Source organism: Antedon bifida, chromosome 8, assembly GCF_963402885.1.
Source record: "Antedon bifida chromosome 8, ecAntBifi1.1, whole genome shotgun sequence".
NCBI classification, from domain to species: Eukaryota; Metazoa; Echinodermata; class Crinoidea; order Comatulida; family Antedonidae; genus Antedon; species Antedon bifida.
Window position 1 is genome coordinate 14,573,086 of NC_136233.1, and position 14,556 is coordinate 14,587,641.

The following is a 14,556-nucleotide window of genomic DNA, read 5'->3' on the forward strand; positions in this document are numbered from 1 at the left end:
GTATACAATGCAATGTGTATTAAACCATCTAGTGAAGAACATAATGAGTAAACACTGTATTTTACTTGATCAGAAAAGGTAGTATGTACTAAACTGGTACATAGGCAGATCCAATGGGGTCCCAGCCACCACCCCTCCCTCTAATTTTGATAATTACAATGCACAAGATAGAACATTAGGCTAAACTCAGCACCTCATATTGCATTAGGCTAACACCCCCTATTTTAAAATAGATGCGACATTGTCGCCAAGGTATGTTTGCAGTACATTCGTTGATGGTAATAAGCTCAAGAGATTGCCTTGCTTTCAGTAATACCCTAATTAAAATATTAGAAGATGAAAAACAACATTAAATGATAATGATTAATTTAATTATAAGATTTATTTGATTACTCTGGTTTATGTACAGATTGTAATAAATAACATTCATTCCTTAATTATTGCAACTATGAAACAAAAATTCATCCACTATTTTCAAGAAGTAGAACTTTAAAGTATTGTTGGAAAGACCATGGGTTGGAGCCATCAGCCATCTCTACATCAGTCACTTGGTTTCTTCAGAACTTGCTTCCATATTGCCAGACTTTTCTTCACTTTCACCATCACCGGTCACATCTTGTGTTTCCTTTGCAACCTCTTCCGCTTTCACAGACTCTTCCACTGCACTTGGTGTGTCTTCTATTACAGCCGTTTGTCCAACAGCAGATGTGTCTTCTGTTACTGTCATATTATCAACTGCAGCTGCGTCTTCTGTTACTGCCATTTTATCAACTGCAGCTGTGTCTTCTGTTACTGCCATTTTATCAGCTGCAGCTGCATCTTCTGTTACTGCCATATTATCAACTGCAGATGCGTCTTCTGTTACTGCCATTTTATCAACTGCAGTGTCTTCTGTAACTGTACTATCTGATGATGCAACTGCCTCTTCTGGTGGTGCCATTAAATTCTCCAGTTCTCCAGCATCATCTTCCTCAAACTCTGCTACAAAATCATCTTCATCTGAAACTTCTTCTATATATAAAACAAATCATAGAAATAAAAATTTGTTGGTGGTACCTATATATTCAAAGTTATGGGATCTGCAACATCCTTTTCCTCAAATGATGTACTGTTAAAATGAGTAAGTCATATGTTGCTATATATTACTCTACTTAATTAGAATAGAATCCGATCTCTTTACCATCATAAGTAGTAGCATGTGTGGCAGATCGTGATGCCTCTTTAAGTTCACTGCTGTACAACTGATAATAATGTGCTTGTATTCTTTCAAGCATGTCGCCATGTATCACTGGGTCGTAGCCTGTTGCTGTTTTAATACAAAAGAACATTTACATTTTATTTATATTTTGAAAGATCCAGTCATTTCAAAATGTTATCTGGTTTGTTTAATTAAAGAAAGTACAGCAAGCCTACACTATGTCGCCAGTTAGTTACGATGGCTTATGCGACCAGTTTAAAGCTTTTCTCTGGACTAGCCTTGTGAGCCCATCATATTTGGGAAAAGAATACGTACTCTCCCTCATTGCTAGTAGTTTTTGGAGGTAGTCCGCAATAAAGTGGGTGATCTCTCCTGGTTGTTGGAATTTCAAAACTTGATGACCAATTAGTTGGAGGATGTTACGAAAGCCTGGTGGTATTGCCAAATCTACAGTACCATACTGTACTGACACATCTCGATTGGTTCTCACAGCTGCTCTGTTCATTGTTGTTTGCAGCTTTCTGATTTAGGGAATTCTAAGAAGTACAGACAAAAAAACTCCAGTTTTACAGTTTGAGAAGAGCAAAAAATATTAATTTTATATACCTAAGGCTATAATAAATATAAAAATAACAAAACATGAAATCTCATTTTATTTTACTACTTCCTAGGCGTGTTTCATCATGGGTTCCAGGTTAGTGTTACTTGACTTCGAGTGCTTAGTTAAATTAAAAACTGTACTTTTAAAAAGTAAACTAGGCCTAGTTAGGACTAGGTATCTAGGCCTAGGCTTAACTAAAAGTGGTATTGAGAAGCTGCAGCAGAAAGAACACGCACGACGCACATTCGCCCACCACCTGCTGCTGCATCACGCTGGCTGGGCCTGCCTGCTGAACTGAAGACTGCCTGTACGATTTTACCGTGTACTTATACGCTATATACTTATGCGCTATATATATTATAGACTTACATGTTATTAATTAATAAATTAGTTATATTTATGAACCAACAGAACAAAATGGTAATAATAAAGTAAATATCGTGGAAAAAGTTTCTTGTTGCTATTGTGTGCGCCACCAACGTTGAGAAAAGTTTCGTAGTCGCGTCGCGTGTCGTTCCTGCGTTTCTGTTCCTCGACCAATCAAAAAGCAACGCGTCCATCGAAACGGTCGGCCAGGTGACGAGATTTATAAGAGCTTGACAGTGTCATGGTGATAAGTAGTAAGTAATCAACTTATTATTGGAGTAGTAGATTTGGTGGATTTAGTGAAGCGTTAGAAACCCAATAAAAAATGAATGCTAATGAAAAGAAACAACAACAACGACGGACCAATATTTGTCTTGGGACAGAACAGCTCCCGCTTGTTACTTCTTATTACAAAGATTATATGGATGGCAAAAATATAGATCAAATGAGAATTGCAAAAGCCAAAATGGCAACTCCTCCAGCGACAGCACAGGTATGTCTTTATTTTAGCATTTTATAGAAAATTCAAATCATTTTTTACTTTTAACATGCAGGGAATTAGTAAAGAGAGTCTAATAAAATTGTTTATTGATGTATTTTTTATCAGTTTGTTGCATACTTGTTTTCAGATTTTACCAGAAGGCGCACTTCCTCCACCAGACGCGACAACAAATCGCATAGACTTTGCACATCCAGGAGCTGACCAATGCACAGAAGTCTACAAGAAACGACTGGCTGATCTAAGCACCATTACATCTATCCATCTAAGTAATTCAGTCATTCTGGGACCATGTGGAGAAACGAATCCCTTTGAGTCATGCGTTATGGCGGCTTACAAACATCCGCTGGAGAACCAGCGAATTATGATGAAGAAATACGAAGAAATGATGATTCTTGGTACCTGTACCGACAAAATTATAAATGATCAATGAATGAAATTTATACCATTTATCATGTAATAATATATATTATATTGTAATTTGGTTGTAACAAATTTGCAATAAAGTAGTTGAAATCATTTGATTTTAAATGTTTCCCATCTTTTATATTTGAAATAATTTACAAACATTGGTTATTTACAAGCAATAGTTATTAATGTACTGTACAAATAAAATACATGTTTTAAAAACAATTAAATAAATAAATAATTAAAAAATTATATTCTAAAATAAATTATTAATTTTTTTCACACAATTGTAGAAAGGTTTTGAAATAGATTTCAATAATATTTCAAAAGACAATTGAAAGGCACTATCTTTATCACAGCGAAATTTGTAAAGAATCAGAAATACAAATACATTATTATTAATAAATATAATATATACTAAGTACTAATGACAACTTGTGTTATCTTGATAAGTAATATTATTCACAGATTAATTTAAGAATAAATAATTGGTTGGATATGCATTGACCCCTATTTAAATTGGTAATACCATGTGTGCCATTTAGTACAATATATTGTCATGCTTTATTATTCCTGAACAATTGTGGCAGTAATCACAACTTTAAACCCAGAACTTTGGGTACTTTTGGACCTCAAGAAAAGTCTGCGGAAGTTTTCAGCAAGTTTGGTATTGGGAAAGTTGATTGTATAATAAACGCCAACAACCGAAACAGCAGTACTATTTATAATTCTGGTTCTATTCACAGTCAGAATTGAACCATGCTAAATACTATCACTATTTTGATTGTACATGCTCAACCTCTCTTCCATAGCTGCAACCGATTCTTTTGTAACCTCACGAAAATCAAAAGGATTTTCCACTTCATCAATGGTTTCTGGTAAAGGTTTTCCAATTGTTTCTGGTAGTTGTAGAACCAGAAATCCACTGATCAGAGCAGCTCCTCCAAACAGTGAATAAGTTTTGTTAAAACCCTAAATTGTAAATGAAAAATATTATTGAGTTTATAAATAAATATGTTTTTGTTGGTGCTATTACTGTTTATTAAATCACATAAACAATTACAGGTTGAGAATAAAAAATCATGCTTTCTCAACCAATTCCGATTTTGAGTTTATTGATTATTCTCAAACAAAATGTTTAATATTCATACCATAGTTGAGGCAATTGGAGCTACAATTCCACCGACACGAGCAGCTGCAGAGAATACTCCTAGACCAGAGTTCCTACAAAAATAGAAGTAAAACAATTTGTTGGTGTGTTTTTGGATCCAGAACATTCCCTGTGCAACCCTGGATTCCTGAAAAACCCCTAAGACTCGACAATGCAACTCTGGATTCCTGAAAAACCCTGGAACAATGCAACCCTGGATTTCTGCAAAACCCCCTGGGACAATGCAACCCTGGATTTCTCCAAAGGCCCCTGGGACAATGCAACCCTGGATTCCTGCAAAACCCATGGGACAATGCAACCAAATACTATGAAGGTCCATTTATATAGTTAAAAAGTGCATACTTGTGCAATAAAATATTAAATTACCTTAGTACAGTTGGTAGAAGTTCACTAGAATATATATAAGCAGTGTTGAATGCAGCAGAGATGCATAATTTACCGGCCATTGCAAAATAAACCACCAATGAACTGTCACCATCAGAACCTTAGTGAAAATAACTGCTATTCAGTGCAATTGTTCTAGTCACAAGTGTGGTATTTTTTAAAAATTTATTTTATCCTTATTGTGCAAATTATTCCTGCTACAGTACAATATTTTTATATTAATCATATGTCATACAGTTACAACAAGAAACAAAAGTATTATTTGTTTGCAATAGTTATTATAGGCATTTTCTGAGACATATTGAAGCACTATAATTTACCTGAGTAAAAAGGTCTAAGTAACAAGGCCACACATGCTGCTCCTCCTAGTAGAAAGGATCCGCTGAAAAACCTTTTTCTACCAACTCTAAAAAAAAGTAGTTCCGGTAACTGTGCATGTAATTTTCCAATAACAAATATAATATCATTCAAAATGTATATTCTCATTAAAGTTCACTTTTAAGAAATGTTTTACCTGTCGATTAATGCTATGCATAGTATATATCCAGGCATTTCAGACAAGCCAGAAAGGGCAACATTTAGGTACATATTTTTTCCAAGATTTCCAGAACTCATTGTCAAACCATAGTAAACAAAACTGCATGAAAACCTGTCAGAAATGGATATAGAATTATACAATAATTAATTAATTTTTTTATTCATGTATGTCTGTATGCAGTTTTTTAGCATTATGATTATATGAAAGCTATTAAACGTAAGAAAGTAGTGTTTACCATGAAAATGTTTGGATAAAAACTTGTTTTCTAAAAATTGGTGTACGAATTAAATCTGAATAGCTTGAATTTGTATTTTTTTTATTCGTCTGTTTTTTTGCCTCTAAGGTCACTTTAACTCTTTTGCCATTTCTCTTTGCGATTACATGAAGTATATCTTCGGCTTCTGATAAATGACCTTGAGAATAAAGCCACCTTGGTGATTCTGGGATGACACTGAAAAGAAACAATATATTACCACATTTGGACTTGGTAAAAAAAAATTAAAAAACCATAAGAAATACTGTAGTAGTAGTTTTGTAGTATCATGTGTTCCTAAAAGTACATTCAATACTGTATGTTTGGTTACCGTTACATTTTGATGTAAAAAGCAGTATATTACGAATGACGACTAAATGTCTTAAGAAGCAGAAAAAGAAGTTGATAATTTGCTTCAACCGTATTCTGGAGTAACGATAAGAGTTCAGTGGGTAATGTCAACCGGATTCAGTGTTTTTTGTTGTTGATAATATACTTTATATATATATTTTATATTTATTAAACTTTATCACTGCACATAACAACATAACATAAAGACAGCGAAAAGAAAGGGATGAACAGGTGACAAGCACCTCTATCCACGTTCTTCCTTAAAATACCCACAATTGGAGAAATAAAATGAATAAAATACGATATGACGTTAAAACTTATACTTTTATATATGAATATCCAAACATCCTTACTGAACTATTGATGCCTGAAACTTTATTGGAAATAACACAACACTTACCAAGTAATGAGAGTAAAAAAGTAAAGAGGCAGCGATGTGAACAAAATAAGACTCCTCCAACTGTGTATGTAAGATGCTTCTAACGAAAATAACTATAATGATAATATGATAGTATCAGCAGTAATATATAGCTATATATATATATATATATATCACTATAACGAAAACAATGAATAGTGTTTGTATCATTCACTAATTATCATAATATGCTAATTAGGTATTCAAAATATCATACATAATTAGGGATTGTTTATATTATTAATGCATTCATTAATTTTTTTTATAGTTTTATTATAGCCAGTAATATTATTATATTTCACAGTACTGTATAAAGCTCTGTCTACACTATCAAGCTTTATGTGACAAAAAAATGTGCCCATAATGGACATAATGATGTCATATCACTACCATATTTGGGCATATCACCACCATATTTGTGCACATCATCAAACTAGTTTAATAGTGTAGACAGAGCTTAATATTGCCTCAGTAAAAGACTTTTTTAAAGATGAATTCAAAACAAAAGGTTTAGTACTGTATTAGGTATTGTTAAACAAAAATACTCATTCAGAGCTTTATACACACTTTCTGGAAAACTACACAACCAGGTGTATCTACTGTAAAATAAGTTGTAGATTAATGCCCAATTGCCTTGCCATAGTATTTTGGATCAAAAACATCCCTTATGCTTACCATAATGCCAACAGCAAACATAAATGCAAAGAATGTTCCTGAGATAACACGATACGCTCCTGCAATGCATTCGGTTCCTAGCACAAACGATGACAGAATCAAACCACCGCAAAGAAGTCCATCTAAAAATCTACCAACAAAATTTAAGAAAAGTCCATCAATACTCTGTACATTTAGTCCATGGCTCCCTGACAAGAGCAATGTGTTTTAACACTATGACCAATACCTATTCTGGGGACTTTTTTGGCTTCCAAAGGTGTCCCCTTAATAGTACTACAGTGAAACTACTCCAATATTAAGGGGACCTGTGAAATGAAGAAGGGGAAATATGTTTTTTTAACATTATGGCCAACACCCATTTTAAGGAAAAGGTTTGTTGGGTTTTGAAGGCCAGGTTCTACTCTATACATATCTAGATACAAACTTATATAGTACATTGACAAACATTAGTTACCTTGATACACAAAACATATAGTACGATTTTAAGAACGAACTGATACATGTGACAGTTGCGATGGATAGCATACAGAATATAAACACTTTGCGACGACCAAACGAATCACACAGACCTCCAAATACAACATTGCCTATCAGAACACCTATCATAAAATATGATTGTATATGACCCACAGCCATTGCCTCATCACAAACCAGGTTCCACTGCAAAATAAGTTACAAATGTATCTTTCTATGATCAATGATATTTAATATTATCACAATATAAATGATTTGGATAAATACCAAACATTTTACAATGTTGTAGAATATTTAGGCCTAGTTCAGCCTTTGAAAAGTTCCATGAGGTTATGGAATCTACAAAAGTGGTGATATATTTAAATTTCAATTTATTTAGCCAATATGACACTCATTCAATATATTAGGTTATCAACTATTTAAACTACATCATAGCAATATTATTGTCTTGCTTATAAAACTTTCTTTTGTTTTGTAATGATTATTATTGTATGTTTTGTGAATGGAAATAAAGAAACAAAGTGACAAATAAAACCATGGATTAAAGAATAGAAGGATATGCATCGACGTGAGATCAAGGGTTCCTTGACTCTCGCCGACAGACCGCGGACCGCCCACAATGTTATCAGTTTAATTAACCGCATGGTAACAACGAAACGGTCGCGTGCCTAATATATTGTTTACTGCACATGTGCAACGACATTTAAACATGTTGGCTACGCTTCTTTCGCGCGTTCTTTGGTGGCATGATGTTTTAGCGCTAGCAACAACGGCGACGAACAATTTATACGACGACGAATTTAGTTATAACCTTTCTGATGAGGAATTGTAAATGCTATAATTGTAATTAGTATAGGTTTCTGCCGCGATTGATCTACGCTAATGTTTTTATGACATTAAAGTAGCATTTTATGACCTGTAGTAGCCCTACATCTGAGACAATACTATTTGTTGTCTCAGCCTAGCCCTACATGTAAAATTACAAAATCAGCAAGGATACTAGGCCTAGGCCTTTTCTTCTAGGCTTACTAGTAAACCATATGATTTGCCGACATTGATACTGCCTAGGTAGGCCTAGGCTAATCTTAAGTGTAGTAGATACAACGTGTAATCATGATCTATATACTCACCGTTTTCTTACTTCTTGTGTGAATAATAATAGGTACTTCGTTTGTTCGTGATTAAGTTTGCCCTGCGTGTACTTTTCAAAACGACCGCTAGGTAACGAATCGCAACTATACATAGCCAGCCAATCCCGGATCAGGGATTGCTGTTTTCATTCAATTAGACTCGGTGATTGGATGTGATGTGGATGACATAACCACTAGCCAATCACCAGGCACTACAATTTAAATATAATCACATCGATAATTAAGGAGATTTATGAAGAAACCACTGCTTAGCCATATATTAAAAACACGATTGTTGTATGGGTGAACACCGGCCACGCTAACAACATACATGGTCAAATGCATAATTTAATATTCTATAGATTAACGCAATTTTTAATGACAGAAGATGGCAGGCAAATAATGATAATTCAAATATAAAAATTGCATATTTTATTAATATTACCAACTACTTAAAATTACCAGTCGTAAGAAAGTGAACTTTTCGTAGTCCGATTGTGATGAAACTAAAACAGAATTATTCAGCAATATATTTTTGTTGTCAATTAATCATCGACGCAGACATGTCAATAGAACATTCAGACTGCGCATACGATTTCTACATGGTTACGTTTTGGTCTCAAAAAATGTAACAGTTGATTCGCAGCGTTTTACAGAGGGCCGCGGTTAGAGACACGGAGTTCAATGAGCATGTTTGTTTGATTGGCAGCAGTGCTTTAGTATAGGCAAGCGCGTTGTAAAATCGTTTGATGTCACCGTCGATGCATATCCTTCTATTCTTTAATCCATGATAAAACTAATATAGTTTACCTCTGAAACAATGGAAGTAAACTGACTACCATATTGGTACTCTTCACAGGGTGGATTCATCGAACATGGGTTCATCACATTTGGGGACTTTTTACAGGTGAACTGTGGGGTTGCTCCAATGAACACTAATCCTATCATCTGAGGTACCAGCAAAAGTTGCACAAGAGACAACAGCCCGACTTGTAATTTTTGCTGGAAGCCAAAGTCGCCAACCTCAACCAAAGCTGATTCAAAATCCATTCTGGGTTGGACGTGTGGGGTTTTTTCTGTAGATTAAAAAGAGAAATTCATACTAACATCGATGTTAAAAGAGACCAGATTTGTCCTAAGTCACATTGAGTGCAGGATAGGCCTATAATAATAGAATATAAGAAAAGTTATTTATTATTATTATTATGGTATACCTGCTGATATATTATAAATACCTGCAGCACCACTTCGTTAGTCTGGCGATTTCATTACATTGTGAGGTTTTGAACTTTACTTGACTTTTGGCAAAATCAGTGAGTCATAGACTCAGGCTTCAGCACACAAACTAAACCGCCGACGTGGCAGAAACATCGTACGATCGGCGGCTCTTTTTCTTCGTATGCTCTTTTTATTTTAGGCTTAGCCTAGCCTAGTCTACTGTAGCAAGCACATAATGATGAACAAAATAATTCTAATCGATAATTAATATTACCTTTATTGTTTACTTCTATCAGAAATGTGTCATTAGAACCACGATTACCTGTATTTTGTATGATAAATAGTAATACATAACATATTAAACAAGGGTGTTCTGTCTCACTCAACTTATTTTGATCGATATGCTTCAAAGCACACGTTGTTGAAGCCGCCTCCTATTAAAATGAGCATGCTCAGAATAAGGGAAATCCCCAATGCCGATATTGATTTTATATCTGAAAACCCCATAATTATTACTTGTTATATTCGTATAGGTGTGGTTCTTAACTTGAGTTTTGAATTTTATGAAATCTGGAAATTTTCCCCCAATTTTAATATTTATAGTAGTTTTTTTTTTATAATTAATTTGTTTATGATAATGTATTTTTACTAATAAAATATAATAGTTAATTATATCTCAACCGTAATAGTAATAGTAAATTGTTTGTACTATTGTCGAGGGCCCCAATGATCAGCTTTGCTGGATGGGCTACCCCATGAAACATGGATAAATAAAAACAATATGAAACGAAATTATAAGCTAATAATTTAGAAAAATAGAGTTGCCAGGTGCACGGAAATTGGACTTCGAAATATGGAAATATAAGTCTCCAGGACCAGCCCCTGCCTATCCTAAATCAACTTGACTCTCTAAATATCTTTTCAAAATAAAAGAAAAACATGTTATACTTATTTTTAAAAAAAAGAAATCCGTAGAGATTCGAACCCCAGCTAGTGAGAGAATCCAAACGATGGTTACTAGACCACTACCCGTTATGCCAATGTACACGAGTAATGAAAGGTGACAATAGTATAGTCTTATACGCGCTTCATATTACGTCATTCTAATCGTTACGTCATAAATTTGCATATTCATGACGTAATTTTGAGGAAACGAATCTAGTTTTAACCTTTCTATAAATCAGAGGGCCGGATAGCTCAGTTGGTAGAGCGTCGTGGAACACGATTATCGTGGGTTCAAACCCCATGCCGGTCGGTGGAAAAGAGTTAAAGCTATGCGAGCTTCTGTGTTTGGGGTTCACAGATTTAAACGTCCCCCTTTCCACCACACATCATGAGGCAATAACATCAAAGCATCTGGTGTGTGGTACCCCCAAGGCTGTGAGAGAGCCTTACCGTGCTAGAGGCAAGGGAGCACACCATCATTTTTTTTTTTTTTGGCTTCCCGCCTCTTTCCGATCTCGTAAATTTTATGTTTGGCGCCCTCAATTTAAGAACACCTAAGTTATGTCAGAAAATTAGGAACAAATATTAAATAGACATGTGTAAAGATGCCGAGGCCTAGCCTGGCTAGTGTATTCTCTCTATTTATTTATTTAAATACATAAATGCATTATAGTAATAAATAATTTCACAATTTGTGTGTGAATTTTAAACTTTGAACAAACGAAAATGATTTCAAACCATGTACTACATTTTACTGTGTTTGAGCATGAATAAATAAAATGAGAAATCAAAACAACTGATACAATGAATTAAATGATGAACAATAGCAGCCTGAACATGCCTGGCCATCCAACCAACCCATTGCTTGCGACCCCTATACAAATATTGAACAGTTGGTATGCCGTGCGTTATTATGCAAATGAGTTGGTGCAGGTGTAGTGGGGAAGATGGTATTGTTAGTCATTGCGGTCAACACGCGCCACACTGTTGAATTTTGATGTTGTTTAATCTTTACATTAGAAGATTTTTCAAATCATGTAAAAAAAAAACAATTTCTCCGGGCGGGAACCTAGCAGATCCCCTCATTTAGTTAAAAAGTAATCTAGAAAAGAAGGAAGTCCATCTTATTGATACGGGAAACTGTATCAATTCCCAGAGCATAATAATATTAGTCAGAATTTCACAGAACTCCTCAAGTCCCATTTTTTAAATTTGCATTTCTTCATTAATATTTTGCTCTTTTAAAAAAATGTGTTGATTGTTCAGAGCTTTTATCAATGCGGCAATTTCTATCTCTCTATTATATGATAACTTCATTTCAGAGCCATATATATGGCCGGCTCTGCTTCAATTCAGAGCCATAGTATAGTATTTGAAATTGATCAAAACTTATCTGATATTTTAGCCAATCACAACGCTTTATTCTCTTGTATAGTTTTTTAGTCATAAAACTTGTAGGTGGCCTTTTTAAGCACGTAAAGGAAGCCTAGATCAGATTTCAATGCCATTTAGTAGGTATAATTTTCTCTGTCAAATATGACCCTTGACCTGGTCTATGAGTAAACCTGGGAGGTGATTGCTGATCGTTTATTGGTGTAGAGTGCGTAAAATTGTCATTTAGTGAATTGCGGCGATAAGAAACGATAGGTCTGCTTGTAAAACCCAGGATATTCTTGGATTTTGTCAAGAAGTTTGCAGTTTACTTAATAATGTCACTATTATTTTAAAATAGGACATTTTTTGTTTTAAAAAAGCTGTAGACATTGTTTGGATAATTTGTTTTTTAACAGCATCGGAATATACCAAAAACGTGTTGGAAATCTCGTATAGGGGATTCCCCTTTTTTTGACTTTTGACAATAATGTCTAACATTGTGAATCTCCGGAATTTACTATTTTGTGTTCTTCTGTTTGTGGGAGTTTCATCAGCAGAGGATAGAATTCTTCATCGAAATGTCAGAAATATAAAAAGGTAATTTAATTAATCGAAGCTAATCGATATAAATCGATTAGGCCTAATAATTATTATAATATATACTAATAATAGCCCTATATAGTATTTGTAATGTATTATTTTTTGAACTTTGAAAAGATTGAACTTGTTTATTGATCTATGGATTAAAACTGATAGATCAAATCCAGTATCCGCCGACCACGTGTGCGTGCACCTAGAAAAACGTGCACCAATCGAAATCGTCGGAAGAATATGATATGAATATTCAGTGTGTAGCCAACACAGGCCCAACAACATTGGGTTAATTGTTGTGCCACTGGCCTATTATTAATATAACCCAGGTTGTTTTCACTAAGTTTATTTATTGCTTTAACCAATAAAACATGTTTGACACACACGTGTTTTAGTGAGATAGTAGTAAGTCAGATCTACTTACATTTTTAGCTAGCTAGCCTAGCCTAGATAGAGAGGACCTAGGCATAGGGGGGTAGTAGTAGGGCCTAGTCTAGGCCTATGTTGTTATTTTGCTTTCCGATATGTGGGGGCCCAAGTGGGTCCAAGAATGCCTAGCTTAGTAGTAGGCTTACGTAAGCCTACAGTAGGTCCAGTCCTAGTAGTAGGCCTAGCCTAGGCTAACTAAAAATAACTGTTCTGCCAATTTTATAACTAGGGCCTAGATAGAACCTCCAGTCCAAAGAAAGAAAAGGGGATACCCAAGGACCCATGATGGAGGTATAAAAATATTTATATAGGCCTAGGCCTATATATATTTTTATACCTCCATGCGAGAATCCAAAACAAGAAAATGTCCTCTTAAAGATGTATTGTCCCCTGAAAAAACATTTTTTTGTTGAATATGCCATTTTAATGTCCCATAATAGTTATCCACTTTGACCAAAATTTGCATTGAAAACAAATGTATTTACCTGAAAAAATTGTAATTTAAAGTAAAAAATAGTCAAATTGGCTGCCAGCCAATAGGTTTTTGGTTGAATTTAACCATTTACTTTGTCTTTTTCTAAGTGAAAACATTGTTTTTTTTTCTACGGAAGTGATTAAATTTATTAAAACTACAAAATAACCTATTCAAAGTCTGATTTAATTAATATTCATTTTTCATGTTTTTGGGGGACAATACATCTTTAATAAATAATATTTAATAAATAGGGTCAGTAGTGTTTCACTGGAAAGTGAACCCTTTTAAATTAATAATAATTTATATTAATTTATAGGTGTCCCAAAGGAGGGGATCTTTTTACATTAAATTTTACATACCAGTGGCGTCAATCAATTGTCAACAACTTCTTATTAAGTAAAGTAGGCATATGAATAATATTATTGACATCCTAAATAATAATATAATATCAATATTAGTTGCTAAAGAATCAAAATAAATTTTATTTCAATTATGTTATCAAATTAAAAATGATTGCTGCATAACCCCTGGAAACAGCAAAAAGGTATTAAATTAATACTTAAATTTTGTTTAATTATTTTGTAAGACTTTGAATTCCTAGTTAGGAGGACTGTTAATTTGGTTAAAACTATAGTTGACCAAATATAATTTGAATCTCAGGAGAATTGATTTAATAATCTAGTTGACCCTATTCAATTGAGCTGTATAACTTTCTTGTTTTTTTCACATTGATTACTGTCATACCTGTCAACAGCAACAGGCCCACTGTGGTGTGTTCAGCTTGTAATGTTTAGCCAAGCTAACAAACTCAGGTGGCCTGTAGTGTATGGAAGGCAATCGCCGCCAAAAATACAAAAGTAAAACAAACAACGTACTTTTACAAACGAACAACGTACTTTCACAAACGAACAACCTACTTTCACAAACGAACGATCTAAATTAAAACAAAGAACGTACTTTCACCAACGAACAACCTACTTTCACAAACGAACGAACTAATGTAAAACAAACAACGTACTTTAAAAAACGAACAACCTACTTTTACGCGAACAACGTAT

General features: G+C 34.2%; 4 protein-coding genes across 13 annotated transcripts in view; 2 read left to right on the top strand and 2 right to left on the bottom strand.

Moving 5' to 3' along the window:
- Nucleotides 1–238: 238 nt before the first annotated feature.
- On the bottom strand, nt 239–2,384 carry LOC144850049 (uncharacterized). The gene is made up of 4 exons (XM_078707224.1): nt 2,169–2,384; nt 1,514–1,734; nt 1,181–1,306; nt 239–1,011 (listed from the first exon to the last, which is right to left on the bottom strand). Exons 2-4 carry the CDS (start codon nt 1,701–1,703, stop codon nt 545–547), a joined length of 783 nt encoding a protein of 260 aa, XP_078563350.1. The 5' UTR covers nt 1,704–1,734; nt 2,169–2,384; the 3' UTR covers nt 239–544.
- A 27-nt stretch (nt 2,385–2,411) lies between these two features.
- Nucleotides 2,412–3,260, top strand: LOC144850051 (uncharacterized). The gene is made up of 2 exons (XM_078707226.1): nt 2,412–2,658; nt 2,795–3,260. The coding sequence occupies exons 1-2, from the start codon at nt 2,491–2,493 to the stop codon at nt 3,095–3,097; spliced, it is 471 nt and encodes a 156-aa protein (XP_078563352.1). The 5' UTR covers nt 2,412–2,490; the 3' UTR covers nt 3,098–3,260.
- Nucleotides 3,261–3,308: 48 nt separating this feature from the next.
- On the bottom strand, nt 3,309–10,098 carry LOC144850045 (solute carrier family 22 member 15-like). The gene is made up of 11 exons (XM_078707219.1): nt 9,959–10,098; nt 9,277–9,542; nt 7,317–7,522; nt 6,863–6,992; nt 6,170–6,261; nt 5,401–5,616; nt 5,142–5,276; nt 4,948–5,033; nt 4,610–4,727; nt 4,224–4,296; nt 3,309–4,044 (listed from the first exon to the last, which is right to left on the bottom strand). The coding sequence occupies exons 2-11, from the start codon at nt 9,514–9,516 to the stop codon at nt 3,835–3,837; spliced, it is 1,506 nt and encodes a 501-aa protein (XP_078563345.1). The 5' UTR covers nt 9,517–9,542; nt 9,959–10,098; the 3' UTR covers nt 3,309–3,834.
- Nucleotides 10,099–12,231: 2,133 nt separating this feature from the next.
- LOC144850041 (uncharacterized) overlaps nt 12,232–14,556 on the top strand; it is a 131,538-nt gene continuing 129,213 nt past the window's right edge. For 9 of the 10 annotated variants that reach the window (XM_078707207.1, XM_078707206.1, XM_078707212.1 and 6 more), the window contains exon 1: nt 12,232–12,600. In XM_078707207.1, coding sequence (XP_078563333.1) covers nt 12,491–12,600 — 110 coding nt within the window. In that variant the 5' untranslated portion in view covers nt 12,232–12,490. The remainder of the gene's footprint in view (nt 12,601–14,556) is intronic. The other variant, XM_078707216.1, reaches the window with a different exon arrangement.